Source organism: Podarcis erhardii (genome assembly GCF_964252035.2).
Source record: "Podarcis erhardii genome assembly, chromosome: 1".
NCBI classification, from domain to species: Eukaryota; Metazoa; Chordata; class Lepidosauria; order Squamata; family Lacertidae; genus Podarcis; species Podarcis erhardii.
Genome location: NC_138497.1, coordinates 95,148,312 through 95,176,217, shown reverse-complemented (window position 1 = coordinate 95,176,217; position 27,906 = coordinate 95,148,312). Strand labels below are relative to the sequence as shown.

General features: G+C 43.3%; 1 protein-coding gene across 1 annotated transcript; it reads right to left on the bottom strand.

The window, feature by feature from the left end:
* Positions 1-346: 346 nt before the first annotated feature.
* Positions 347-27,783, bottom strand: PARP14 (poly(ADP-ribose) polymerase family member 14). Its single transcript, XM_081870495.1, has 17 exons — positions 27,527-27,783; positions 24,334-24,467; positions 24,205-24,238; positions 21,982-22,254; positions 19,809-20,045; positions 15,597-17,860; positions 14,215-14,451; positions 12,981-13,202; positions 12,727-12,799; positions 11,972-12,121; positions 11,541-11,603; positions 9,844-10,011; positions 8,283-8,489; positions 7,585-8,190; positions 6,219-6,364; positions 4,208-4,382; positions 347-2,715 (listed from the first exon to the last, which is right to left on the bottom strand). The coding sequence occupies exons 1-17, from the start codon at positions 27,717-27,719 to the stop codon at positions 2,429-2,431; spliced, it is 5,469 nt and encodes a 1,822-aa protein (XP_081726621.1). The 5' UTR covers positions 27,720-27,783; the 3' UTR covers positions 347-2,428.
* Positions 27,784-27,906: the final 123 nt, after the last annotated feature.

Below are 27,906 nucleotides of genomic sequence, written 5' to 3'. Positions count from 1 at the left end.
GAGTGCTAGTTCACTTAAAAAAAAAAGCTCTTGTGATGGGAAAAAAATCACAAACTTGCAGCAGTGAATAATACAATAACAAATATCAGCATTTTTAGTATAAGATTATGGGTTCCACTTCTCTTGATATGGTTTGCAGTCAGGACAAAAAAAAAAGAGTGATGTGCCTCAGCCTTGCCAATGACTGGCAGCGGACTGTGTGGAGGAAAATACTGATGTTAGGTGCCTGTGCTGATGAACACAGTTGTGGTTTGTGGTGTTTCCAGCTTCAACGAGGAGCAGCAATAAGACAAACGCCCACTCTGAAATGGTTTGTGATTGAAACAAACAACATTCCTATGACAAATTGAGCATTTTTATAACCTTTAATAAATTTACATGTGAGGCAAGATTAGAACTAATTTTAAGGAGAGTCACGGTAGCAGAAATCACATGATAATACAGGCATTTGAAATATGACAAAACCAAAATCAGTTAATGACACTATGGTATAACCTGGCAGCAGAAGAAAGCTAACAATTTTGCGAGTGGCAGCTATTGGGCTGAATATAAAGAGAGATATTTAAAGACTGCTCTGAACACCTTTTAAGCATCTTCCTAGGCCTAGTGCTGTCTGCCCCCAATGATCTACCTTGAGTTAGCTAAGCACTTGTCTAATTTTGTCCTAGCAGCTGAAAATAATAGCAAGGGATATTGGCTGCTAAGAAGAAGCAACGAATGTTTGTGCGATACTTTAAAGTCCAGCAAGTTTATTATGGCAAAAGGGGTGAAGCATTGACTAAGGTGGCAGTATGTATGCCCATATAGATGCAGAGAGAACTGTAAACAGGGATGTGAATTGGCAGTTCAGTCTGACAACTCCATTATAGTTCATGTGTACACCATATAAAACAATATTGCTAAGAACAAAAGCCACACCTGTAGTGTGAAAGGACACCATACTCTATGCATACCCAAACAGATAGAATAAAAACTTCTTGGAGCCACCTCTGGAAGCTGCTAAAAAGCCACAACTTGAGAAGTGTTTTCTTTCCTCTTCTTGATAGCAATGCCCTTCAGCTTTATTTGCCTATTGACATGAGAGTTCAAGTATCTACAAGCAGAGATGCTTGCTTCTCATGTAGTCTGCATAATATGTATATTGGCACTTGGACGTACACATTACTAGAAATGTACTCTCTTCCTTGTTCGCACTCTTATGCTTTCTCACAGGAGGCTGAACTGTTTTCTAAAGCCTCAGATGTAAGAATCATCCATTGCCCTTTAAAAATGTCCCATTCTCTTAAGATTAGGCCTTTGTTTGATGTGCAGATACTTTTCATACTGTGAAGCACCTCATCTGCTGATTTCTCAGTATCAAATTGCTGCCAAAGACACAGAAGTAACCCCAGGCTGGGTATTTTTTCTGGTCAGTTGGCAACATTACTCAACAGTCTGTCCCTGATATATCAAAGGACCTCTCTTTTCATTTAATTCCCTGCTAACCAGCAAGCGAAGAGAGGGAATAAAGTGCTTTCAGAGGAAACTCTTGCAGTGAATACATACGGGCCTTTTCGTTTTAAGAAAAACCTCGTTGCTAAAATGTCTCCAGAAATAGGTACATTCTTGCCTGTTAAGTACCTGAGAAAAATGATTTGACACTATGCATAGGTAGTGCAGGCTGCTGATCTGAACGGCATAGACAAGTCACTGCAAATAGGCACAACAATCTGAAAAAGTGGATGGGAGGCACAGTGGTGACACTCAGAATTTCCTGAGAACTAGCAAAGATAGTACATTACAAAGCTCCACTTGGCTGCTTTGTAACTTCTGCTGCTACTGCACCAGCCCAATAACAAAAGTTATTTCTTAACTATCTGTTTGGGGGGGGGGGGAGCAAACACATCTCCAACTCTATAGAGAGCAGCAGGGAAAGGGACTGGACAGAAGATGCAATTGTAAAGGGCACTGAGCAAATATGAGGTTCTCTGCCCTGCTGCAACTGCTATCCCTGGGAGCAACAGTCAATGGGGCTTGTATCCATGTGCAATGCGCAGTTCCACCCAAACTGAGTAGAACATTGAAGAATGTATAGGGAAAGGCAGACATCGGAGACCACCCTTGATATATTTTACCCATTGCCTTTATGAGATGGCAGCACACATGGTTCTAATATATTACCCACCTTATTTTAATTTCAGCATTTTCTGTTCAAGTCAGTTTTACCTACACTAAAGTTACCAAGTTGTACAAACCCTGCCTGACTTCAAGCACACTTTCAAAACGCGTGTCACAAGCTTTACTAGATATCAGTCAAAATTATTTGAGTCTTTGAAAGGCATAGCTAAACTAATTAGTCGGAAATTTCAAAAACTAGTAATTTCTAAAAAGCATTTTCAGATTATCGGGGGGAGGGGCAGCACAATGGGTCTTCGGCTGCAAAAGAAATTTATCTTCTGAAAGTAATAAGATATTCTGGGTAAGCCTGAGAATCATAAAATATGACAAACATGGATGGTTTAGCCGTGTCATCAGTCACGCTGTCGTAAATTTCAACGCCTCCTATGCTTTTTGGTGGTGGAGTAATCAGTCCGTGTTTTCCGGTGCAATAATCCCCAGTAAGAACCCGAGCAAGATACATATATTTGCTACCATTGGCGTCTGGTGTGGAATATGTATCACCTGCAGAATAGCTTGCATGGACAGCAAAATAGGTCCCATTTCCAATCGCTGCAGCTGAGGCCCAAAAAAGAAACATCTCAGAAAATATTAACGTCTTAGAAAACTGATGCAAATCATTACAACCATATCTAATCTGCAAAGCTATCTGATACACTAGACAAGCAGCTAACTCTATTAAATAAATGAAAACACACACACTCTAACACCTTCCTATTCAGACAGCCTTTGAAAACTAAGGTGCTGATGATGCTGATCACTGGTCTGTGCTCTGAGGGCATTCTGTGTTTTAATTTCTGGTTTTATATGTGTTCTGATGTATTTTCACTGTTGTCTTTTAACTAGTTTAATTCTATTTTATAATGATGTTTTTAAATATTGTTAAGTCACCTTGAATCACAACTTGGGAGAAAGGTGGGATATGAATATGTTATATTATTACTATTACTGTTACTACTTTTATTCTATTATATTATTATTTTTGTCTATTATTACAAGTTCCTGCTTTTGAAGGCAAAAATTTAGGTACATTAACCATTTTTATCCTTAAACAGAAAAATGTCTTGTATAAAAACACATCAACTGGAAGAGGGATTTACTTCGTTTCTTACATTTATATCTCACTTTTCCTCCATCTGGGAACCAAGATGGCATACATGTTACCCACAGTTCCCACATGGGCACATGTTTTGTTTCTTTATACAATGTGTTCCTTTCCAATACTTCAGCTAACATCTCCTTTTGTTTTTATTTTAAGGCAGAATTCTCCACTGAATCTCTCAAAGGTGTTCCAACTGAAGTCTCTCCACCTCTTTTGATTCCCTGTATCGTTACTGAGCTAATGACCCAGAATCAGGCCCTGCACCACTGTAGCAGCAATGGGAATTCCTACCCCATCATTGCCTCTCAGAAATAATATTTTGTATATAGTCTAAGTATCCTGTTTGCACTTACAATGGTATGAAATTCTTATTCAAAATAGCAAGACTAATTTCTGAAAAGACATTAAAAGGTATCTGGCTATAAGAAAGCAAGGTTTTTCAAACCTGGAAATCTGTGGCTGTCCAGATGTTGTTGGACTACAACTCCCATTATTACTGACCCGGCTATATTGGCTGAGTCTAATGGGAACAGGAATCCAACAACTTGATGGGGGCAATACACAACTTCCCCACTCTGATATAGAAGGGATCATTCACTACAGTGGTACCTCTGGTTACATACTTAATTCATTCTGGAGGTCCGTTCTTAACCTGAAACTGTTCTTAACCTGAAGCACCACTTTAGCTAATGGGGCCTCCTGCTGCTGCTGCCACGCCGCCAGAACACAATTTCTGTTCTCATCCTGAAGCAAAGTTCTTAACCTGAAGCACTATTTCTGGGTTAGCAGAGTCTGTAACCTGAAGCGTATGTAGCCTGAAGCATATGGAACCCGAGGTACCACTTTACTGAATCGTAAGTATTTTTTTATCTGCTTTCTAGAGCGGTTTGCAAATCACACTCGCTATCACATTCCTTTATAAAGTTACCTAATTTCAGATTGACTTACCGTTCTTTCCAGCATAACTGCGATTAAATCCAGTGTGGTTAATGGGGGTCACCGTGGAAGCAGGAGTCCCATGGAACAGAATCTGTTCATTTTTGTTATGGCTGTTCTTCTTATCCATATCCTGCTTTTTGAGTTGGTAGGATTTCCAAAGGTAAGGATTCTGAACCCTCTCAATCTACAAAAATTGCAAAGAAGAGATTAAGAAAAAGAAAAAGACAGTATCTGGTTGTAAAAACAGATTATAGGTCTCGTTGGAACATTAAAAAGGCACAACTACACACTATGTCAACATGCACATACAGTGGTACGTCGGGTTAAGTACTTAATTCGTTCCGGAGGTCCCTTCTTAAGCTGAAGCTGTTCTTAACCTGAAGCACCACTTTAGCTAATGGGGCCTCCTGCTGCCGCCGCGCCACCGGAGCACGATTTCTGTTCTCATCCTGAAGCAAAGTTCTTAACCTGAGGTAATATTTCTGGGTTAATGGAGTCTGTAACCTGAAGCATATGCAACCTGAAGCATATGTAACCCGAGGTACTACTGTAAAGGTGTTGGCAGTTATAAATAATTGAGAACATTATTAGACTTTCAGAAGGAAGTGCTTTAAAGGTAGATGCCTCTGTGTGATCATTTCTGCTTGGAGTGACATAGGATACATTCACCACCACAAGGAGTGTTGGTCTGGGTAGCGTAAACAGCAGAAGGTTGCATCAGTTGAGCCTGTTTAGAGCTGGGTTTGCCAATAACAAATGGGCTTTCCCTGTGTGTGAGGTTTTATTATGCATGTTTTTAAGTTTTTACTGCTTTCTTGCAATGGGAGGGGCCCTCATTCTTGACATCAAACTCTTGAACCTGCTGGTTGTCTAGCTAGCTTCAGTCATTGGGATGGAATTCTCAGGAAACTCTTATATTTGATGCTCCCATTACTTTGTATATACAGTAATATACTGTCAAATCCTCAACCTGAATGGAATGCCTGTGTGATGCTCTAGCAATTGAGTCAATAGGTGAAACAATCTAGTTCAGAAGTGGACCATCTTCTGCGCCCCACAAGTCAGGGTCAGCCCTGCCACAAGGCAGAGTGAAGCAGATGCTATGGTACAGTGAATGGACAGTCGTTTGTCTGCCATGTGGCATTTACAGGGAAACAGCAACAGAAGGGAACAAGAAAGTAAAAGACCCCTGGACGGTTAAGTCCAGTCAAAGGCGACTATGGGATTGTGGCACTCATCTCGCTTCAAGCCGAAGGAGCTGGAGTTTGTCCACAGATAGTTTTCCGTGTCATGTGGCCAACCGGACACCATGATGGAAGCCAGAGTGCACGGAAACGCCATTTACCTTCCTGCCGCAATGGTACCTATTTATCTACACATTGGTGTGCTTTCAAACTGCTAGGTTGGCAGATGCTGGGACTGAGCAACGGGAGCTCACCCCGTCACATGGATTTGAACCGCTGACCTTCTGATCGGCAAGCCCAAGAAGATCAGTGGTTTAGACCACAGCACCACCTGCTCCCTACCACTACTCCCCACTACCAATCTTTTTCACCAAGCAGGCCTTGGTGAAGTGTTACAGAGGAAAATCAGTAGGTGGGGAATGCTTAAGAAATGCACCTGCTGCTTCTCCCTGAAAGAGTCCTGTGGGGTCCCATTATTCAGCAAACGCAAGGCTGAGAAGCCTTGTTTGCAAGCTTAACCCATCACTAAGCTCAGCAGCTTGATTTTAAGTGAACGGAAATAATGCTCCTATTCCCAGCTTCAGAGATAACGTGGAGGGCATTTGGACAGTTATTCCATATAACTGAATGTAAATAGGAATTGTAGCTGGAGGAAAGGGGATATCCTAACTACGACAGCTTCTACGCATGCACACTCTTCAGTTGCATGGACATATTATGTGTCTGGATATTACACAAGGGTCTGACAATGTTGTACAGCATTTCGATACAACTCAATGATGCATGCTTGTAAGGGGAACATGCTCCCCAAGCTTGTTGCCTCTACCATACTTCACCTTTTCTATTTTGTTTGCAGGGCAGCTACTCCGGAATTTCTTTTCAACTTCTTTGTATTCTGCTGCTGCAGGTTGCAGCAAAACCACCTTGACGCGATGTCCCTTCATATCTTCCCATTGTGTAGGGACAGGCACTGATGGTCCACCTGCAAAGGGTGAGCACATTTGGATTTTTGTGTACTGAAGGAGCCATCCTCTCCCTTTCCCTTGGGTCAGCCCCCACCCTGAGAGGCAAAAAGAGTGAAAAAATGAACACACAAACTTTTTTCCAAGTGATCTAAGTAAAAGTTGGACCCAGTAAAATTAATCTGAGGTTTAGAAAATACAAACAGTTGAAAGAGGAAATAGGAAAGAGTGGCATTCTTGCAACTTCCTCCTTCTGCTCTATGGATTTTTCAAAAGAGAAAAAAAGTAAATGCCCTCACCACTGTATGTCCAAGGGAACAGTGAGAATGAGGGCTGAGAGGCCTTGGAGGTGCCGAGGGAAGAGTTTATGGGTACAGCCTCAATACACTGGTGACCCGACATTGACATTACAAATTAAAGATGTGCATAAGTACAGTGGTACCTCGGGTTAAGTACTTAATTCGTTCCAGAGATCTGTTCTTAACCTGAAGCACCACTTTAACTAATGGGGCCTCCCGCTGCCGCCGTGCCACCGGAGCACGATTTCTGTTCTCATCCTGAAGCAAAGTTCTTAACTCTAGGTACTATTTCTGGGTTAGCGGAGTCTGTAACCTGAAGCGTATGTAACCTGAAGTACCACTATATAGAGGTTTGTTTTGTTTTAAGCTCTGGAGTTTGGGAATTTGGGCTATGAAGGCATCTACTGTTTCATGCCCTCAACTGCCACCACATCCCTTCCAGGACCCAGGAACAAGCTGATTCTTGCTGTTACTTCCTGAGGGAGGTATTTTGGCGAGGTCACATTCACCAACCAAGTAGCAAGGAACCTCAAGCCTAGTGACCAAATGCCACACTCCATGCCCTCAGAACTCTCCTCAGGCCACACCCTCTCCTTCCAGGCCACACCCCTCACTGACCCCGCTTCCCATTCCAAATGTTTTTGCTAGGATAGAAAGTGGTCCTTAAGCTCTGATAACGTCTCTTGATTGTCTGGAGGGAGGATAGGGAGGAATAGGTGAGTGAGTGCAGAAACTAGCCCACTGGACAGAGGTAAAAGTTACATACATTTGTTGCTTGCCCACTCTCGCTTTTGGTGATGCCAAACCAGCATGTGGCCCCCAGAAGGGAAAACAATCTTTGAGGTGAAAAAGTTCCCCATCCCTGCACTATTGGGAATCCAACACACCCAAAAGGAATACAGGCACTAACCTAGGCCTTGATTAGTTAAGCCCCTCATTACCTTCCTCCTTTACAATGCGCTTAATGTTTACAGTTTTTCCTTGGCCATCCACAGCATACATTTTTCTGGTGTCTGCTGTGTAGCTCCTTCCGAGAATTTGGACCTTAGTGCTTTTCTTACTCATTCTAGCATCTTCCAAATGAAGATTGCTTAACTTGTCAAAAGGCGCAAAATCATTCCCTTTTGTGGAATATTGCCACTCGACCAAATTATGAGCAAGTTCTGCCTTGGATTGCTCTTCCCGGTCACGTTTAATTTTCTTGACCAGGTCATCAATTTGTGAGTAGGCTTCCAGGACATCACGAGGAATGCCCGATACGAGAATGAAAGGTGGAGATTGCTTTCTTTCCAGCTGAATGGCAATATGCAGTCTTTTCTGGAGGTTGTTCAGTTCCTTAATTTCTTCATCACCAAACAAATCTATTGATTCATCAGAGATAAGCTTTTCTGTCTGTTCCCGAAGAATCATTTTCTTTAACCAGGACTCGGCCTCCTGAACATTTTCTTTGCTTTCACCACAGACTTCAAACACGGCAACCTCCACCTTGGTTTCCACAACCAACTGACGTTTCTTTCCAGGGGTTTTTTTCTTACCAGAGATAAAATCTGCAGAGAAAGAGACGTTCTGTTAAATATGCCAAACAAATATTACAAGACATCGTGCCAGGAATATGAAGGATATAACCCTCTGCACTTACCTTTAATTTTAGAAAACACAGATTTAGAGGTGGGTAATGCAACACCTTCTTTCTTTTTCATAGAGGCATAAAAAGCATTCTGCATATGCGGCTGGAAAATAACTATTTTGATCATCTGCAAATATTGCAGTGGTACTTTGCCCACAAAGTCAGCAACTGCACCAATCATGTCATCAGCTGCGTCTGCTGGGTTCTTCCCTGCCTGGCCTGTATACAGCACAACAAAGAAGAATAAATGCATTATGCACAAAATGGAGAGGGGCTGCTCATCTCACAAAAGAAAACACAAACAGGTGTTAGTGTAAGGGTCTGCACTTTCATTTTAAAATATAGAAGATCCTATTTCCTTCCACCAGTTCAACATGGCTGACCAGCAATAATCAGCTGAGCAAAGGAGTGAACCCCATAGCTCCTTCCTTCCCCCGCATCTGATGTTAAAAAAGAGCACCTTAATGATGCGAAACAAATGCCCATCACAAGTTCCATATGGCCAGCAGACAGGTTAGACCACTTGTCTCCCTGCTCTCCCCACAGAAAACATTCTTCCAAATTACTGAACTTTTCCATGTATAAGATGCCCCCATGTATAAGATGCTCCCTATTTGGGGGGACTGAAATTTCAGGAAATTTCACCACCACCCATTAATGTAGCAACCAATTAACACGCACAATAGTTGTTGACAGCTGCGGCAGCAACAAATCAAACATCCACCCTATGCACTACCAAGGTTTAAGATGACCCCCACTTTTTACCATGATTTTTAAGGAAATAAACCTAGTCTTATACACGGAAAAGTATGGTAACCAGAATGCAAGTGTGCGAGCCCTTATGGCTGCAGCAACCCTCTGTGCAGCTCTGTCATTTCTGGAAAGAGGAGGTGGGAAAGCACAGCAGAAAAGCAATGGTGCCAAACAGAATGAAAGGAAAAGGAATGATGTTGCCACCTAGTCCTCCCCACACAAGGCTCCCGTGCCTTGGACAGCAGCAATATAAGGCAGAAATTCAAAATGTGAAGTTGTTTCCACTAGTGCATTTCCATGCTACGAAAAGGTTTTAATGCTGAAGTTCTGCTTGTCGTACAGTTCTTGGAGGGCACAGGAACAAAGAGTGGGTGGGGTGGAGTTGGCAGCCCTAATTTATTTCTAGTATTGTATTTTATTTTTGATTGTAATCTTCTATGTTTAAGAGACTACGGTGTTTTTCCATTTATTATGCTGCTTTAAATGTGGACCTTTGTTGTCATCAGTTATTTGTTATTTTGATATTCTGTTGATATTTCAAGATCCCAGCATTGCCTGTATGATCGAGCAATATTGAACATGTGGCTCTTGGTGGATATGAACTGTGCAGGTGATCCTTAAGGTATCCTGCACCCAAGTTGGTTAAAGTTTTGTGAATTAATGCAAGAACCTTGAACCTGGCCTGGCAGTGCATGGGCAGCCAGCCCACTAGCATTGCCTTTGAAATCTATTCCAGGAACTCAAATGCCTTAACGACAGTGACCTAAGAATAGGTGAAACTTTCCACTAAAATTCTGCCCTTCACTCCGTAAATGCAAACCTGTTCCAATTGCAGGGAAGGCAACAGATGTATACTTCTTTGCTTCACATTCATGGAGCACTATGGAGATCTGATTTTTGGTATCAGAATTGGGCACAAGGTGGATTATTTTCTTACAGACCAGATTGCCAGCTTGTGTTGTTATAAATCCATTGTGAGACTGGGAGCCTAAAAAAAGAAAGAAAGAAAAAAGGATGACAACCTGTATATTCATACTTAATCAACACAAGTCTAAACTCCCAGTAGTTGTTCGTTGTCAGTGAATGACATATTGCAGAATGAAATGCCTTTGGCATAGATTACAAATATTAGCAGGTCGAAAGAGATGGTCTACAGGTGGCCAGCACCAACTAGGAATCTCTTTCTGGCAACTGTCTGCCCTTCATTGTCTCAAGCAAAGCGGGTTTTCTCTGCACATTGCCCATATTTTGGGGGGTCCCGTTGCATGCTGGGTAGATACCTCCAATACATTTTCCGGCTATGTGCACAGAGAACATACATTTCATTTTGTACCAGGCTCACTCACATTCAGTGCCAGGAGTTAGGAAAGGTCAGAAGCTGCCAAAGAGAGATCAGAAGCAGTCCACAGCAAAATACAAAGTGTGAGATTGAGCCTGGCCATCCCACCCACCTGCCACAAAGTCAGTTGGAATTTGTGTACCACTGGGTTCGGGTGTCACTTAGAAGCTGCTTCCAAGTGTCTCTAAAGCCACACAGAAACTGAGAGGTTGCTTCCCAACCCCACCAAATCCTTTGTGCATGCTAAGAGAACTTGTGGAAGGGAAAGGCAATGACCGCAAATAACACTGGCTACCAAGGTTGATCAAAACGTATGGTGTATGGTGGGCCCTGTGTTATTACAGACATCTCTTAGCATTTGATTGACTTCAGGTTTTCTAGCCAAAAGAAGAGTATGCCAAGAGATCCTTGGCAAATCTGCTGAAAATTGCCTAAGTCACCAGACTTTTGAAAATGGCTATCCATGGCCTGCCACAAAATAGCAGAAAACTGGGATCCAAAAGCATTGCATGCATAGATAAAACTTACTTTTCATTAAAAGCTATGCCCTACAGCACAAAGATTTGTTAATAGATCACCCTATTGTGTATCAAGATTACTTTCCTCCTAGATGGTTTTTTTCAGCTGCATGCTATTGCACACTGGTTTATGTTTTTGAAAAAAAAAGAAAAGGAAGATAAGAGAAGCAAGTGTATAATATCCAGAGCTCTTTGTAAAAAGGACATGAGATGCCTCATCCAGATCATATTTAGGGAATTGAGAATGGTTATCCCTGGTGCATAAGGTACTTTCTCCTCTGTCAGCAGATGTCCCCCCCAAAAGGCAGGCCAACTCAAGTGTGGGTACAATCATACAAACTGCATCCCTCCCCATTATACTTTTTTAAGTATTATGCAGTAGGCAACAGTATTCTGCTTCTCGTGCTAGCATGCAACATCCTTCTAGTTGGGAATGTGCCAATGCACATCTTGTGATAACTAGAATCTTCCCAGCACCGAGAAACTACAGATTACAACTGCATATTATACAGCATAACGATTCATCTAGCCCCAATAACCCCACTCCCTATAATAGCTGATTAGGAAACAATCAAATGTACAATGAGACATGAGCAGTTCCTCTCTATGAAAGAACTTTAAATATTATCTAACTGAATCGGACCGTTTGTTGTGTCATACCATGTAGAGCACACTCTGCTACAACTTGAGGTCCACCACCTTCCAAAATTGCTTTGGAGACACCTTCAAAAATCAGAGGGAGACAGTTTATTACTGTAGGTAATAAAAGCTATTCAAAACTCAGCTCACTTTTGCAAGTAACACCAACAAATGCTTAAAATTACATCTCTATAACTTACATGTCAAACTTGTCAGAAATCACATTAGACATTGAATTATAGGTATACTATAGTTTGAACCAGTGTAGTATAGTGACGCTAGATAAAATCCATCTTCTGATCCCATTTTACAGCTATCTGAGTGGATGTCGCAAACATACACACACGTATCCAGCAACGTGTTTGCATATTAAAATGCTTTTTCCTATTTCCCAGTTAAATCATCATCAACATAAATTCAAGACAATAGATAAATTAACTGAAATTCCGTACCTGTTTTGGAATCAAATGTTGAATTTGTTAAGTTTACAATTACATCTGTATTTTCCTTTGTGATGTCTCCTGTTACTATTTGAAATAAAACTGATCCAATCTGCATTTCATGAATTCCCAAACTAGGGGTTGAAACAGGCCCAAAGAAACCTGAGAGTGAACAAAGAAGCAGGAGAATTTAACCAATGCAGAAAACTGTTCATTTTGCTACAAAAGATGAAGGTTGAAGCAACACAAAGATCAGTAACCAGAAACCAACACAATTTAAAAAAATATTAATACAGTGGAACATCGGTTCCCAAACACGTTTCGGTTCTCAAACGCCGAAAACCCAGAAGTAAATGCTTCCGTTTTTGAACATTTTTCAGAACCCGAATGTGCAACGCAGCTTCTGCTAAGTGCACGAAGCTCTTGCAACCAATGGGAAGCCACGCCTCGGTTTTTGAAAGTTTCGGAAGCCGAACAGGCTTCTGGAACAGATTTTGTTCGAGAACTGAGGTAGCACTGTAGCAGCTTCTGAAGAGAGGTAATTTGGAGTGGGGAAGTAGGAGCCAACAATTCTTTCCTGTTTCCCTGACTGAAGCTCCTCTTAGCTCCCTAAGAGGTAGGCAATTTCAAAAGAGGAAAGGGAAATGGGGTTAAAATCCCTCCCCCAGAGCCACAGTCCAAATTCATTTTCACATGTAGCTGTTTATCCATCATCAAAGAAGGCCAGAGAGATCAGAATTCGGCTGCAACTGAACAAGTAAACTTGCCTGTGCTGTCTCCATCACTCGGGGGCACACCCCTGGAAATTCCAGAAGCTTGAGAGAACACTTGTGAGAAGACCTAGAAAGAAAACCAAAGCGTTACCCACAAGGTTTCTGAGACCCGACACTCTCCCTCCCCAGTGTAGGAACAGAACACAGTTCTAGAACTGGAGACAAAAAAAAATGACTTAATATTATGAAGTATAGTATTTGCAAACCAACATTTGGAACAATTTAAGACAGGAAAGCAATCACATTACCTGTTTGTTGTCTTTATCATTTGGATGCAAGAGAAAGCGAACTTCCTGAAGGGACTTCAAATTCTTCCTGCTACTGAATTGAAGCACCTCCTCAAACATTAATTTAGCAACTTCAGATTTTGGAAAGTGAAAACCTCCTGTTCCAAGCGCTGGGAAGGAGACAGAGCTCAACGACAGCTGTTCAGTGTTCTCCAGGCATTCTCTCACAATATCCTTAAGCTTCTGTAAAATATACACCCAGGTATCTTCAGATATGATTTTTAGCCATTCAAGCCAGAACATCTGCCTCCTCCTTGTGTGCATTATCAATATACCATTAAGGGCATGTTCAAACCCAGTGCCAAGCTAGGTACACCAACCTTAACTCATAATACTCCATTGCTTCAAGCACTTCAGTTCTAGTAGCCAGAGGTAGGCTGTGGAAAAGGTGCTTCAAGCAACATTGGAAAGGTTCATGGGAAACTGCCATATATTTAGACCACTGGGCCGCCTAGCTCAGCATGGCCCACACTACCAGGCTCGCAGTTTTGGGGTGCTTCTGGATGCATCTCTGTCACCAAAGGCTCAGGTAGCTTCTGTGGCTAAAAGTGCCTTTCACCAACTCTTAATTAATGCATCTGCTTGGCCACAGTAGTCAATGCACCAGATGCTTCAAGACTGGATTACTGCAATGTGCTCTATTATGTGGGGCTTCCCTTGCAATTCACCTGGAAGCTGCAGTTAGCGCAGATTGCTGTACTATTGCTGACAGGATTGAGGCCTTGCCAGCATACAGCACCTGTGCTCAAGAGATCTGCAGTGGTTGCCCATTTGCTAGGGCCAAGTTCAAGGTGTTGCTATTAGTACAGTGGTACCTTGGTTCATGAACTTAATCCGTTCTGGGAGTCTGTTCGACTCCCAAATCATTCGAAAACTAAGGAGCAGCTTCTGGTTGGCTGCAGGAGCTTCCTGCACTCAAGCAGAAGCCGTGTTGGATGTTCCAAAAAATGTTTGCAAACTGGAACACTTACTTCTGGGTTTGCGGTGTTTGGGAGTCAGTATGTTCGGCACCTAAGCCGTTCAGGAACCAAAGTTTGACTGTATATAAATCCCCAAAACAACTCAGGACCACTTTACTTGCGAGATCGTCTTAGCTGGGGCTGTTGTGAGTCCCTGGGGTGGGGTGGGGGAACATAGGACTTGTGTATTTTACATTCCACTACAATTAATGTGGTCAAGGGTATGTAGCAATTACCTGAATTGCAGGTCCTTTTCCGGCATCCCATTGGGGAATGATGGCATGGAGCACAATGGAACAGGCCAGGTTATATCCGCCTGTTTGGATCACACAGCTGCCCTGAGCACCTTGGCTTTGGATTGCTTGATCAAACTCGGCTTGGAGCATTGGTCCTGCCTTCTGCAGCACAGCCTTGGAAAGTGGACCCACACCAAGCTTCAGATCAGTTCCAATACTGCTCACGACAACGTCGGTCTGTAACCATAACACTCATAAAAATACTTGCAAGGGGGTTACATATATCAAGCCACAGATAGTCATGCCTTGCTTTTAAATTTTCCAGGGGCATCTGACCACTCTTGGATCACAGACAAGAGCCAGCAAGACATTATTATGTTGTCATCGGTCACAGATGACCATCGTGAATTATTATTCAGTAGTCCAATTTGAGCAGGAATATCCGCAACAAGCAAACCATCATATTTGTAAACACCAGGTTTTTAATCATCATCATCATGCAAAGCTATTTTTTATTTGTGGATGAGATCACTGAAACACCATGCACTTATTTTGTATTAGTTTGGCATAAAATAAATGCAATTTGTAGTCTTTTGTTCCCTTTCCCCAGGTCATATGGGCTACTTTTTTTCTAAACCAAACATAGTAAAGCAAATCTCTGATTCCAAGTCATCATCTCTTTAAGGAAAACAGCCTTGTAAATCATGGAACATAAGGGTGACATTTTGGTTTTTGGAGCAAATAGGCATGTTTGCAAAACAGAAGAACTGTTATCGTTATTACATCCACCCTGACAACAACCTACTCTAATGGCTACAATATGCCATCTGCCCTTTGAGGAGGAGGAAGAGGGCAAAGGGAGGCAGGTACAGACAACTTCAGGCCCTGCTCCAGTCAGAGTGACTCCTCCCTCAGCCAACCTCAAACGTTATATCACTTGTTTTAGCCCTTTAAAATTATAAGCCACCTTCTGTGCCTTGGCAGAAAGGCAGTATATAAATGCAATGGATGGATGGATGGATGGATGGATAATAAAACAGTATGCTTCTTTCAAGCCTAATTTCAGCACATAGAGGATATCCTCTGGGTACCATGGAAAGCTTCTGAATGTGTGCCTCCAGGAGCCATGTTGGACAACCCAGTTTAAAAATCTCCTAGGGGTAACCAGTATGGTGCCCTTTAAATGTTGTTGAACTCTCAAGCGGCGCATGTCCACTGGTCAGAGCTGCAGGGACTTGTATGAGGAGGGCACTCTACTCGCCACGCCTGTTTTAACAAGAGCCTTACAATTCAAATTAATTTGTAATTGTCTATTTAAATGCAAAAAGAGAAGTTCAACATACATTTGGAAAAATGCTTTGTGGGTCATTTCACATGCTTACCGTCGCATCTTCAATGCCTTTTTCCTCAAGTATCAGTTTCACCCCTTCAGCAGAAGTCACCACATGAACGTTCTCTCCCATTTCCTTGGGCTGATTGAGCGGTAATTTGGGTTTGGGCAGTAATTTGGTTTTGGATGACCCCTCTCCGAATATTTCATTCAAAGCATCAGCAAGAGCCTGGACTGTATTATCTGACATATCCACAAGGCAGATCTGTTTCAGGCAGCCACTCTCAGTGGTTTCTTCCAAGTGTTCCTTAATGGATGTTACAATGGTATGGGCACACTCTTCTAATGGAAACCCAAAAATCCCAGAGCTTATGGCAGGGATGGCTATGGAGCGATGGTTATATGTTTCTGCCAGGTTTAAGCTTCGTTTCACGGCCTCCTTTAACAGTCGTGTACATTTTTCTTTTTCTGAACTGTTCCACCTCGGCCCAACTGCATGTATCAATTCTTTACATGGCAGATTCCAAGCATGTGTTCTAATTGCACGGCCAGGCTTCAAACGTCCATGCTTTCTGACTAGGTCATCACACTCACTTTGCAGCTGTGGGCCGGCCGCTTTTAAGAGGGCATCTGCAAGGCCACCAATGTGCTTCAGGTCTTCATTAGATGCATTGACCACAACGTCAACTGAGGAACGGGTCAAGTCACCCTTATAAGCCTCTACCACAATACCATGTTTTAAAATTATTTTAGCGTGAGGGTGCCCTAGTTTTTCATCAAAGTTTCCTTTATCTTCTCCTTCTTTCTGCAACCTGATCAAACAGTGAAAGGTTTGTTTTGCTTCAGTAATGTAGGTAAGTTCTCGGGTTTTGAAGAAATTTTTCACTCCCGGTTTATCAAACGATACGATAACAAAATGCAGTAAAGACAGCTCTTGTTCAATCACAGCAGCTGCTTTCATCACATCTGCTCTAGGCCCACTCAGGATAATATTCTTCTCCTGAGTTTGCTGCCCAAAATTGATTTTCAGACCATTCTTCCTCAGGTTCTGCCAAACCTTGCCCTTTTCCTTCTCCATAAACTGCACAACGGCCACAGCCTTGGCAGGAATTACTTTTCGAATTTGTGTGGTTTTTTCAACAAAGTCAGAAAGCACCTGATAAACATCTACTACAGTTTTTGTATAACCAGCAATAGTTACTTTGGCCTCTTCTTCCAAAGTGAGGCAAACATCAATTATGAAAGCTACCTCAACAGAATTGTGTTTCTTATGCAATCGCTCAGTGAGTTCTTTCCATTCCCTTTTGTTGACAAGTTCACAGTTCATCAAAGTAATAGATTTATGAGCTAGGTTTTTCATCATTTGCTCCTCTGCTTTCAAAAGATTGTCATCAAGATATCCAAATAATGCTACAGAATCATATTGAAGTTCATAGGAGGCATTAATTTTATTTGCACCAAATATGATCACTGTTACCTTTCTGCTATCTGCATGCTGTAGGAATTGAAATATTGCAGGGGGGGTGTTGACTTTTTTCTCCTTTATGTTATACAGCTTCTCCTGTAGGGAACATTTCATCTTATAGACTTCCGCAACCATTCCACTCAGCTGCACCATCTCAGCTGATGTATCGTAAGAGAACTTTAGGTCTGGGCTCTCTTTATAGACATTCTCTTCAAGCAAAACCTGATGCAGAACAGCATACTTCCCCGGGGTGACTGCCAAAGTTTCACGTATAGTTTGCTTAGCTCTTTCTGCATCTTTGGTCAAATTTTCCATGTATTTGTTTATCGATTTCTTCACACCGTCCACAGTAAATACAAAACCGGCGAGGGTAACTGTTTCTTTGGAAACATCCCAAATTGCCAAAACATCCTTTATCAAATTGTTTTCTATGTCAGGCCACACTGCTGGGATGGTTTTGCATTGAACAGCCTTGAACTTGGAGATGATGCGTGTAAACTCCATAGAAACTTTATCTTTCCAAGTCTTGATCAGTTCCCTCATTGACCTTCCTTGTTTAGATAAGGCAGCTGAAGGGTGTATCACAACCTCTGGCTGTTTGCAAGTCGCCTGAGGCCACGTTAGCTCACTGTGACACTTTGCCATTTCTTGATTTATTTCTTGGACCAGGCCGTCCTTCCCCTGCAGAAACTGCCAGATATAAGGATCTAAGGGGACTCTGACGGGGTCTGGCATCTTGATTTCAGCCCTCTCCTTTCCATACAAAACCATATCTAAAGAACCGTAGTATGGATAAACTGAAACTGGTTGATTGCCCAAAAAATGCTGCTTTTCCAATGTTGCCTGCACAGCTAAAAAAAGGAAAAAAGGAAAAGATTAAAATAAAACACACTTAATATTCTACCAAATCCCTCAAATGCATAGACCACTCAAAGATGGCTGCCTAAGTATACCCAATGGCTTGTAATCCTTACAAAAACATTCATGATTTGTTTCCTTACAGTGAAAGCATGGAAAAGCAAAGTGAGCACAACTGGCTCAACTATAAACCACAGTTCCTGGATAACTGTGAGATGAACACAACCTTTTTATTGCCTTTCGTGCTGCTTTTGTTCACAAACTCTCTCCTTTGTTCTCCTAAACACGACTGTTAGCAACTTGGTAGTGAAAGAAACACTCGTGCTCAAAGGTTATATTTCTGTGACTGAGCAGTGGACTGAGCAGGTTCTGATTCTCAGCTCATATTAAATCCTTTTCTTGGATTAGCTGAAATTAAACCATTTTGTTGGGTTAGCTGAAAGCACTGCTGCTGGTGAGGGGACTTAATAACTGATTCCCCTCCCCACCTTTCCTTGCAGTTCTAGTATGAGTCAGTAAGAAACCAGGAAACTATTATCATGAAATGTTCTAGAAATATGTAGCCACTGATAGAAGATGAAGTTTTGAGAAATAAATCAACTGGGGACAGGGGGAACTACTGTCTCTTTCACTCTCTTATAAGCAATGTACCCTCCCAGTACGTTTCCGAGCACAATTCAAAGTGTTGGTGCTGACCTTTAAAGCCCTAAACGGCCTCGGTCCAGTATACCTGAAGGAGCGTCTCCACCCCCATCGTTCTGCCCAGACACTGAGGTCCAGCTCCGAGGGATTCTGGCGGTTCCTCACTGCGAGAAGTGAGGTTACAGGGAACCAGGCAGAGGGCCTTCTCGGTAGTGGCACCTGCCCTGTGGAACACCCTCCCACCAGATGTCAAAGAGAAAAGCAACTACCAGACTTTTAGAAGACATCTGAAGGCAGCCCTGTATCAGGAATTTTGATATTTTATTGCATTTGTATTCTGTTGGGAGCTGCCTAGAGCAGCTGGGGAAACCCAGCCAGATGGGTGGCGTATAAATAATAAATTATTGTTATTGTTATGTAATGTTCTCTGCTCAAAAGCTGAAAGAAAGCACTGAGTTGTTCTTAATAGATCACAACTGGAAGAGAAAGCACTTCTCTGTGTCAGAGTCTGTGGTAAACAGAACGCTCTGGCTCAACAGATTCAGCAAACAGGCCTAATCCAAACTGAAAGAAGTGGAGGAACGATTCCAGTAGTATATTATTCTATTGGGGGGGGGGACATAGAGATGCAGCTGCCAAAGCACAACTGTGACCCTTAAAGTGTGCCTCCAGTAGCACAGAGGCAAAGGAGAGCCAGCTGACGTACAATAGAGCTGAAGACTGCTGGATGGGCCACACAGTTGAGTTCTCCACAGGAAAGCTACCTGCAGGTGAAAAGAAAGCCCCAGGTGCTTCAAAGCAGCTACAGGGCTCTTTGCAAGCCCTGCGTGATGCTTTGAAGTCCAGACACAAAGTGCTTTGTGCATGGTGCTTTCAAGGGCCCAATCACCTGACATCATTGCAAGGTGAGGTGATGGACACGCAAGCAGCCACACCCACCTGTCAACTTTAGCCCATGAGGATAGGATCTGATAAGAACTTGGCCCTCCTGGCCAGAAAAGGTACCCCATGCCTGCCATAATACATGCTTGGAGGTGCCCTGGAAGGCTTGGAAGGTTAAAACTTTGCAGGCCTATGGTTCATTACCATTCTTGTGCTACCTCCCCTGCTGATCCTGCCATTTGGATTACCAATACAGTACAGTTCTTTGACTTGTGAATGGCAGTTGTGATTATTTTATGACCTTAAAATCCACCAATGCCTCAATCTCCAAGAAGCCAATAACAGAGCTCCTGCTTTTGAGCCATCCCACTAGTGATTTTTTTCCCCTCAGTCACCTACAAAAATAGAATATACTACCTTGATGGTCACAAAAAGTAACAATGGCTGAATTCTCCTCAGGCAACATTTGAATACTAGACACTTGTCCTCCTCCATGCTTTGAACTTTCAAAATAGAGAGTTAAATAATCTTTGGGTACTCCTGATGGGATATTTTCAACTTTGATCATCTGCGTCAATTCAAGAAGCTTGGCAGTAATTTTGAATTCTTTAAACCTGATGTTCCTGTGACACTGAGATACAAAATTTGCAGCATCTGAAAAGAAAAGGCAAATGTCTTATCAGGCAATTATTTCTTGCTCTACTGTGATCATTCACAGATGTTACTGTCATTCACAGTTGTTGTTGTTGTTATTGCTCAAAACTGGTTTGGCGCATGGGACAGGGGGGATAGGAATCTTAAGAAATTTCAGGTAAGTTTAGCTTTAAAAACAAAACAGCTGAGGTCACCAACAGGAGCAATTATTATGCCCCACCACCAAAAAGAAGAAGAAGAGTTTGGATTTGATATCCCGCCTTTCACTCCCTTTAAGGAGTCTCAAAGCGGCTAACATTCTCCTTTCCCTTCCTCCCCCACAACAAACACTCTGTGAGGTGAGTGGGGCTGAGAGACTTCAGAGAAGTGTGACTGGCCCAAGGTCACCCAGCAGCTGCATGTGGAGGAGCGGAGACGCGAACCCGGTTCCCCAGATTACGAGACTACCGCTCTGAACCACACCACCACACTGGCTGCCAGATAATGCTACATCATAGCACAATGTTGTTTCCATTCTATCCAAAATTACAAAGGGGCTGAGGGCAACCAAGCTGGTGCCTCTAGCAGCAGCAAAGCCTTCTTTTTCTGGAAGAAAAGGAAAAACCTTCAGCCACTTCATCTTTAGAAAGGCAAGCCAATCCCTACAGATTTTTTGAATGTCCCTGAGTGGTCCTGCAGCCTTACAACCTTACTCAGTGAGGCTCAGATTCCTCAGTGCTATCCTTTGTTCCTCTTTATAGAGCAACTGAAGACAGTGCAAAGAAATCAGGAACCAAGGCATGACCAAGACAAGAATAAGAGTAATAATTTATTATTTAGGGACGCAGGTGGTGCTGTGGGTTAAACCACAGAGCCTAGGACTTGCCGATCAGAAGGTCGGCGGTTCAAATCCCCGTGATGGGGTGAGCTCCCGTTGCTCAGTCCCTGCTCCTGCCAACCTAGCAGTTCGAAAGCACGTCAAAGTGCAAGTAGATAAATAGCAGGAAGGTAAACGGCGTTTCCATGCGCTGCTCTGGTTCGCCAGAAGTGGCTTAGTCATGCTGGCCACATGACCTGGAAGCTGTACGTCGGCCAATAAAGCGAGATGAGTGCCGCAACCCCAGAGTCTGTCACGACTGGACCTAATGGTCAGGGGTCCCTTTACCCTTTATCTGCCATGAACAGAGTAATCTAAAACTGAAAGTTGGGAGGGGAAAGGGGCTGGATGAACATCTGTGGGCGTGCTGTGTACACCTGCTCAGAAAAAGAATACTGAACTAGATACACTTTCCCCAAACTGTCAATTCTTATGTTACCGATCCAACTCACTACGTTGCCATTTCCTTCCATGACCGAGTTTTGCCTTTCACTCTTTCCTTCAGCCAGTGCTAAAATACTGAGCAATGCTACATCCAAATGAAAATTCAAATTATCTGTTAAGAATGTAACAAAAGTGAAGAGCTATGGAAGTATGGGAACTGAGCAGCGTAGTGACAAGCAAAGACTTTTACACTGAAATGGAAAGGAGTGGACTAACCATTAATTAAGAATTCAGAGGAACGGAATTGGGAAAGTGTGCAGTTTGGAATACTTCTGGAAAGAAACTGTGTGGCAAACATGTCTTTACACCAGCTTTCCTCAACCTGTTGTAGTCCAGATGTTCTGGAATACAACTCCCATCACCCCCAGCCTGTATAGCCCAATGGCCAGGTATGATTAAGATTACAGATCAAAGTATGGGGAGGGCACCAAGTTGGGAAAGGCCATTTACATAAACTTTTAACTACAGTTAGGATCAAGCTTTTATCTTGAATGCTCCAAAAACAGACCAGTAACCTGAGAAGCCGAGAGTATGTGAACTTCACAGGTATTTTAATGGAATTGTTTTAAAAGGAATCAACGCCAACAATTCTCCCAATGTGAAATTGTCAAGCAACATGAAGTTACCATTTCTTACCGATACTTTGCTGAAAGGTTATCACTGCAGCATTTCTCTCACTTATCAGTTCAATCTCAAAATCACTTCCTTCTGAGAGTCCACTGATATTCTCTACCAGCAGATTTAAGACATCAGGCTTCTCGAAATATTCCTCAACATTTTCAAGAATGACACGGGAAGAGGTGTGGGATTTGGTGACGGGAAGAGGTGTGGGATCCTCCTTGTGACAGGGAGTTTCATGTGTCGATCTGTTTGCTTTGATGCCCTCTTTTTGCAAGTATCGCTGCACATCTGATTTGAGAAATAAACGAGTAAAATATGCAACTACTCAGTGTTTGTCAGCATAGACAGAACAGTGTGCCAACTATTTTTCTGGGATTTAACCTTAATCTACATCCTCTTCTTTTTTTGTGTAAGGTGGTGTTAAATACTGTTCCAGCAGCCATTAATATGCTTCCACCCAAGCCCATAATGTTTACTGAGGGAACTATGCTCACAGCAAACCAGAATAAATCACCAAATTACTGGGCAGAAGCTAACTAAAGGAAGAAAAAGAAACTTACTGTATTGATCAGAAGTCTGTGATTGTTAGTAAATAAACCCTGAAAAAAGCATGTCTCTTGAAGAGTCAGAAATTAAGTAAGAAGTTAATGTGTTTGTGGTATGCAGTGCTATTTTTCTAGAAAAAGAGGTACCGGAACTCACCATGAATGCCTCCCTCGTTCTCTTAGAATGGCAATGGCGCTCACTGAGAGGTGCCGGAATGAGTTCCAGCAAGTTCCAGCTGAAAAAAAGCCCTGATGGAATGTATTTGTAGGTATTTCGTGTTTTTATACAGTAGACTACCCTGTGATCTTCAGATGAAGGGTGGTACAGAAATTAAATGAATGAATGAATGAATGAATACTAATAATAATAATTCATCTGGGCTGCAGATTTTATTTTATTTTTTACATGGAAGAAACTGGCGAAGCACAAAATTTTTCTATCCTTGCTCTGAAAGTGGGAGGTCCCACTCCACCCACCCACCATTTTTTTATTGCTCTGGAGATGTTCCAATTGTTTCTTTCCAGGCTACAAGTTCCCAGAACAAAAAAGGCACCCCCATTTTGTTGCAGTCCTAGCTGTCTGTGGAGCTGCTTTTGCATCTTGCTTCCTTATTTTTGAGAACCATCACCAGAGAAATTGTGTGTGTGTGTGTGTGTGTGTGTGTGTGTGTGTCACAAAGAATGTGGTCCGAGTCCCAGATGACAGGGTGAGTATCATCATTACATATATATAAATCATTGGCTTGGAAGTAGGAGGAGAGAATGGTGGCCTCAGTGGGCTTGCCTGGCAGCGGCGTAGCGTGGGTTATCAGCACCCGGGGCAAGGCAAGTAATTTGCGCCCCCTAACCCGGGGCAAGGCAAGTAATTTGCGCCCCCTAACCCGGGGCAAGGCAAGTACAGTAATTTACTCTCCCAAGCAGCAGCAGCGAGGCTTCTCTTTCCCCCGCGCTCTCCCGGAGCTGCCTCTTTTCTTTCCTTTTTTCCCTTTCTCCAAGGCTTTTCGCTTTCTCTCCTCAATTGATTCCCCCTCCACACCGCGGCGTTTCCTGGCTGCTTCCCCCCCCCCTTCCCCCCTCTCTCCTCCTCGCTCTGCTTGCCTTGCCCTGCCCTGCCTGAGGGCGCCCTGAGGAGACTCCGCTCTCCTTCTTGACCAGGCAAGGTGGAAAAAAGGGGGGAAAGTCTCTTCCCGCCCCCTCGCCAGACTCCCTGCTCGGCTCGGCTCACTACCCAGGCGGCCAGTGGAGAGAGAGCCGCAATTACCATAAAGCTCCTCTCCCTCCGCTTCGCCAAGCTGTCAAAGCCCGGCAACGGCGGCAACGGCGGCAGCAGGCGCAGCCAGACCCCCGCCAGCCAGCCATCCCGCCCGCCCGCCCACCCGGCTTCCTCTCTTTTTTTTGCCCGCGGCAGAAGGCTTCGCTCTCCCCCTTCCGCGACCTCCTCGCCAAGCCGAGCGAGTGCGGGCTCCCTAACCCGTGGATTTTAGTAGGGGCAGAGAGCTGCTAGTGCGAGTGCGCCCCCCGCCCATGTTGCGCCCGGTACCCCTGGCACCCCCCACGCTACGCCACTGTTGCCTGGGCTTTCTTTCTGTAAAAACAGAACAAAAAATACCCACCCCACCTTTGGCTAGGGATAGGAAAGCCCACCCACCCCTGCCCCTGGCATGATAATGATACTGAAAGAGAACCACCATACCAGTCTCTTCTGCCACGTCTTCTCCCCTGGAAGCCTAAAAAGAGAACAACAGTATATTGATTTGTTGCTTTGGTGAACATCTTGGCTTCAGAGCTCTAGATTCCACCAGGTCAAATATTGCCTTAATACCTGATGAAGATCAGTTTCCTTCTTAGGCACATTCTCTTTGGCCGTTTTTTCATGCTGTGTGACCACCAGCTTCAATGTTTCTTTTCCCTCTAGGTCAAGTTCATGGGTCTCTTTGGAAAGAACCCTTTGCCTCACTGAAACAAAAAAATAAATTACTGTCATCATGATAACAGAGTGACCACCATACTGGCTTACTGCTCCTTGGTTAGGCATGGGAGAACCTGCAACCATCCAGATGCCAGACTACAACTCCCATCATCCACATGGAACATGGGCCATCCTAACTGGAGCTGATAGGGGCCAGAGTCTAGAGGGTCTTTGGCTCCTTGTCGCTGTAGAGATTCTAGAAATGTTCATGGCTATGTTCAGGCAGCAAAGAGAAAGGACCAAGCAGTTTTGTTTGCAGTCAGTTTCATAATGACTAAGTGATTCCTCTCCACGCCAAAATAAATAAGGTGTGTATCTTCTTTAATTCCACAGTTAGTATTTGGACTCATGACTGATGTGAGCAAGCCTTCCTATTTTGAGTGACCAGACACCGAAGGTCAAACATCAGTTTCAATGGAATTTGGGGTGATAAATCCTGATCTGGGGATAGAAATCTTTATTTTTTATATATATAAATATTTATTAAAGTTTTTGAATACAAATGCACAAATAATAAACAACCTTACTTATATCATAACGTGATTTCATCACTTCTTTGGACTCCCTCACGTCTCCCGCTCCCATTTACATCGTTAAAAGGTTTTTCCAAGCAAATTATCAACTTGTTTACGATCTTATATCCACTCATTTAAATATAATCTAGCAATTCTCCCAAAAAATTATGTTTTCTTTAATCTCACTTATCATCAAATTCAAATCTGATTTAGTGGTGGCCAATTTTTTATAATCTAGCATCCTTCTTAACATTCAACCAAATTACAATGTTTTTGTAAATACGTCTTAAATTTCTTCCAGTCTTCCTCAATCCTCTCTTCTCCCAGGTCTCGGATTCTGCCAGTCATCTCGGCCAGTTGCATATAGTCCATCAGCTGCATCTGCCACTCTTCCAGTGTGGGTAGATCTTGAGTTTTCCAGTTTTTAGCGATCAGTATCCTTGCTGCTGTTGTTGCATACATAAAAAATGTTCGGTCCTTCTTTAGCACCTTCTGGCCGACAATACCCAGAAGGAAGGCCTCTGGTTTCTTAGTGAAGGTATACTTAAATACCTTTTTCAGCTCATTATATATCATTTCCCAGAAGGCCTTCACCTTAGGGCATGTCCACCAGAGGTGAAAAAATGTTCCTTCATTTTCTTTACATTTCCAACATTTATTATCAGACGAATGGTATATTTTGGCAAGTTTAACTGGGGTCATGTACCATCTATATATCATTTTCATTACATTTTCCTTCAGAGCATTACATGCGGTGAAGTTCAGCCCAGTGGTCCACAACCTTTCCCAGTCCTCAAACATAATGTTATGCCCAATGTCCTGTGCCCACTTTATCATAGCCGATTTAACCATTTTGTCTTGTGTATTCCATTTTAACAGCAAGTTATACATTCTAGATAGTACCTTAGTCTTTGGTTCTAACAATTCTGTTTCTAACTTCGATTTCTCCACCTGGATTCTTTAATCCAACAGGGATGCAATCAACTCCACCACATGATAAAATTCTGAACTCAACAGGCACAGAACTAATGGAATTATATTGGTGTGGGGGTATGTAGTCATATCTAGTCTGAAACCTCTTTGACTTCCAATTATTTTGTTTTGCTTATTTCTCTATGTATCTTGTGGCTAACGCCCCAGTTTACTTCCTTTTGTGGTTCTTTATCTCTTTCTCCTCCTTCAATTTGCTGAGTAGGGGATAGTCAGAGAGTGAAGGTGGTTATTGGTACATTTGTTTGTTTTTCATTTTAATTAACATAACTGTTTTATGTATGTCTACATAACGACGAAAGAAGGGACACATTTTCAGCCTTTGTTCCTTAGCGAGCACAAAGATGTCCCAGAGGATAATATCCCTCCCCTCACACCAGCTGCCCCCCATAATCTATATTTCCCTTGTGCTGTACTACTCCTGTCTAGTAGAGCTGTTTCTATCTCACAGGCCACTTGCTGGACTCTTGCCCCTGGTTAATCACAAGACAGCTTCTGTCAGGATTGCCAGGGGTTTCACTTTTACGTTATTAGGCTTAGCTACAGACTTAGGGGGACGCGGGTGGCGCTGTGGGTTAAACCACAGAACCTAGGACTTGCTGATCAGAAGGTCGGCGGTTCAAATCCCCATGACGGAGTGAGCTCCTGTCGCTCGGTCCCTGCTCCTGCCAACCTAGCAGTTCGAAAGCACATCAAAGTGCAAGTAGATAAATAGGTACCGCTCCAGCGGGAAGGTAACGGCGTTTTCGTGCGCTGCTCTGGTTCGCCAGAAGCGGCTTAGTCATGCTGGCCACATGACTGGAAGCTGTACGCCGGCTCCATCAGCCAATAAAGCGAGATGAGCTCCGCAACCCCAGAGTCGGTCATGACTGGACCTAATGGTCAGGGGTCCCTTTGCCTTTACCTTTTACAGACTTAGGGAGTAGGTTTAAGATTGCAACCCAAGGAATAAGACCCAATAGACACAGTGAGGGGCTTCAGTTTACACAGAATGGCGCTGTTAAAGCAGTTTAGCGTGACTAAACCGGAAGCCCCCATTTTGGTGTCTCCTATGCGGGAACACCCTTCTTTTTAATATTATCATAGAATCATAGAATCATAGAGTTGGAAGAGACCACAAGGGCCATCGAGTCCAACCCCCTGCCAAGCAGGAAACACCATCAGAGCACTCCTGACATATGGTTGTCAAGCCTCTGCTTAAAGACCTCCAAAGAAGGAGACTCCACCACACTCCTTGGCAGCAAATTCCACTGTCGAACAGCTCTTACTGTCAGGAAGTTCTTCCTAATGTTTAGGTGGAATCTTTTTTCTTGTAGTTTGGAACCATTGCTCCGTGTCCGTTTCTCTGGAGCAGCAGAAAACAACCTTTCTCCCTCCTCTATGTGACATCCTTTTATATTTATTAAAGGCACATAACAACTTGCTCCCCTTCCCTCCCAGTAGCGGCAAAGCTACTTTCTGGAAGCGTCCTACAAATGCATCGAGGGGGAACACCAGTCCCAGGAAAAGAAGGGGAATTTTTTCTCCCCCCCCCCCCTTACCTTCTTCCTTAGCAAAGCAAACCAAGACCTGCCCGGATTGCAGCTGGATCTCACACTCTCCGCCTCCCGACTTCTTCCGGCTCTGGAAGTAGAGCAAAAGTTTGTTTCTCAGCTGTTTGGGGGGTTCTGGGGTCCCCCAATCCGCCTGCACCCGCAGGGCGAATGGAGACAAGGGCCTCCTCCCCTCCGCCATGTTGCCGAGAGTGGCCGAGGAGCCGCTACTTTCATTTTCGTTTTCCTATATGGGCGCCGCTCCCGAGCTTTTTCTTGGCTGTGACGCGATATTGGGGAAAAGGGAAGGGCCGGTGGGTGGTTCCCTCCGCCTCCAACCCGACCCTGGCCACCCCTTCCTTGCCTACGGTGTTTTCCAGGAAGAAAGC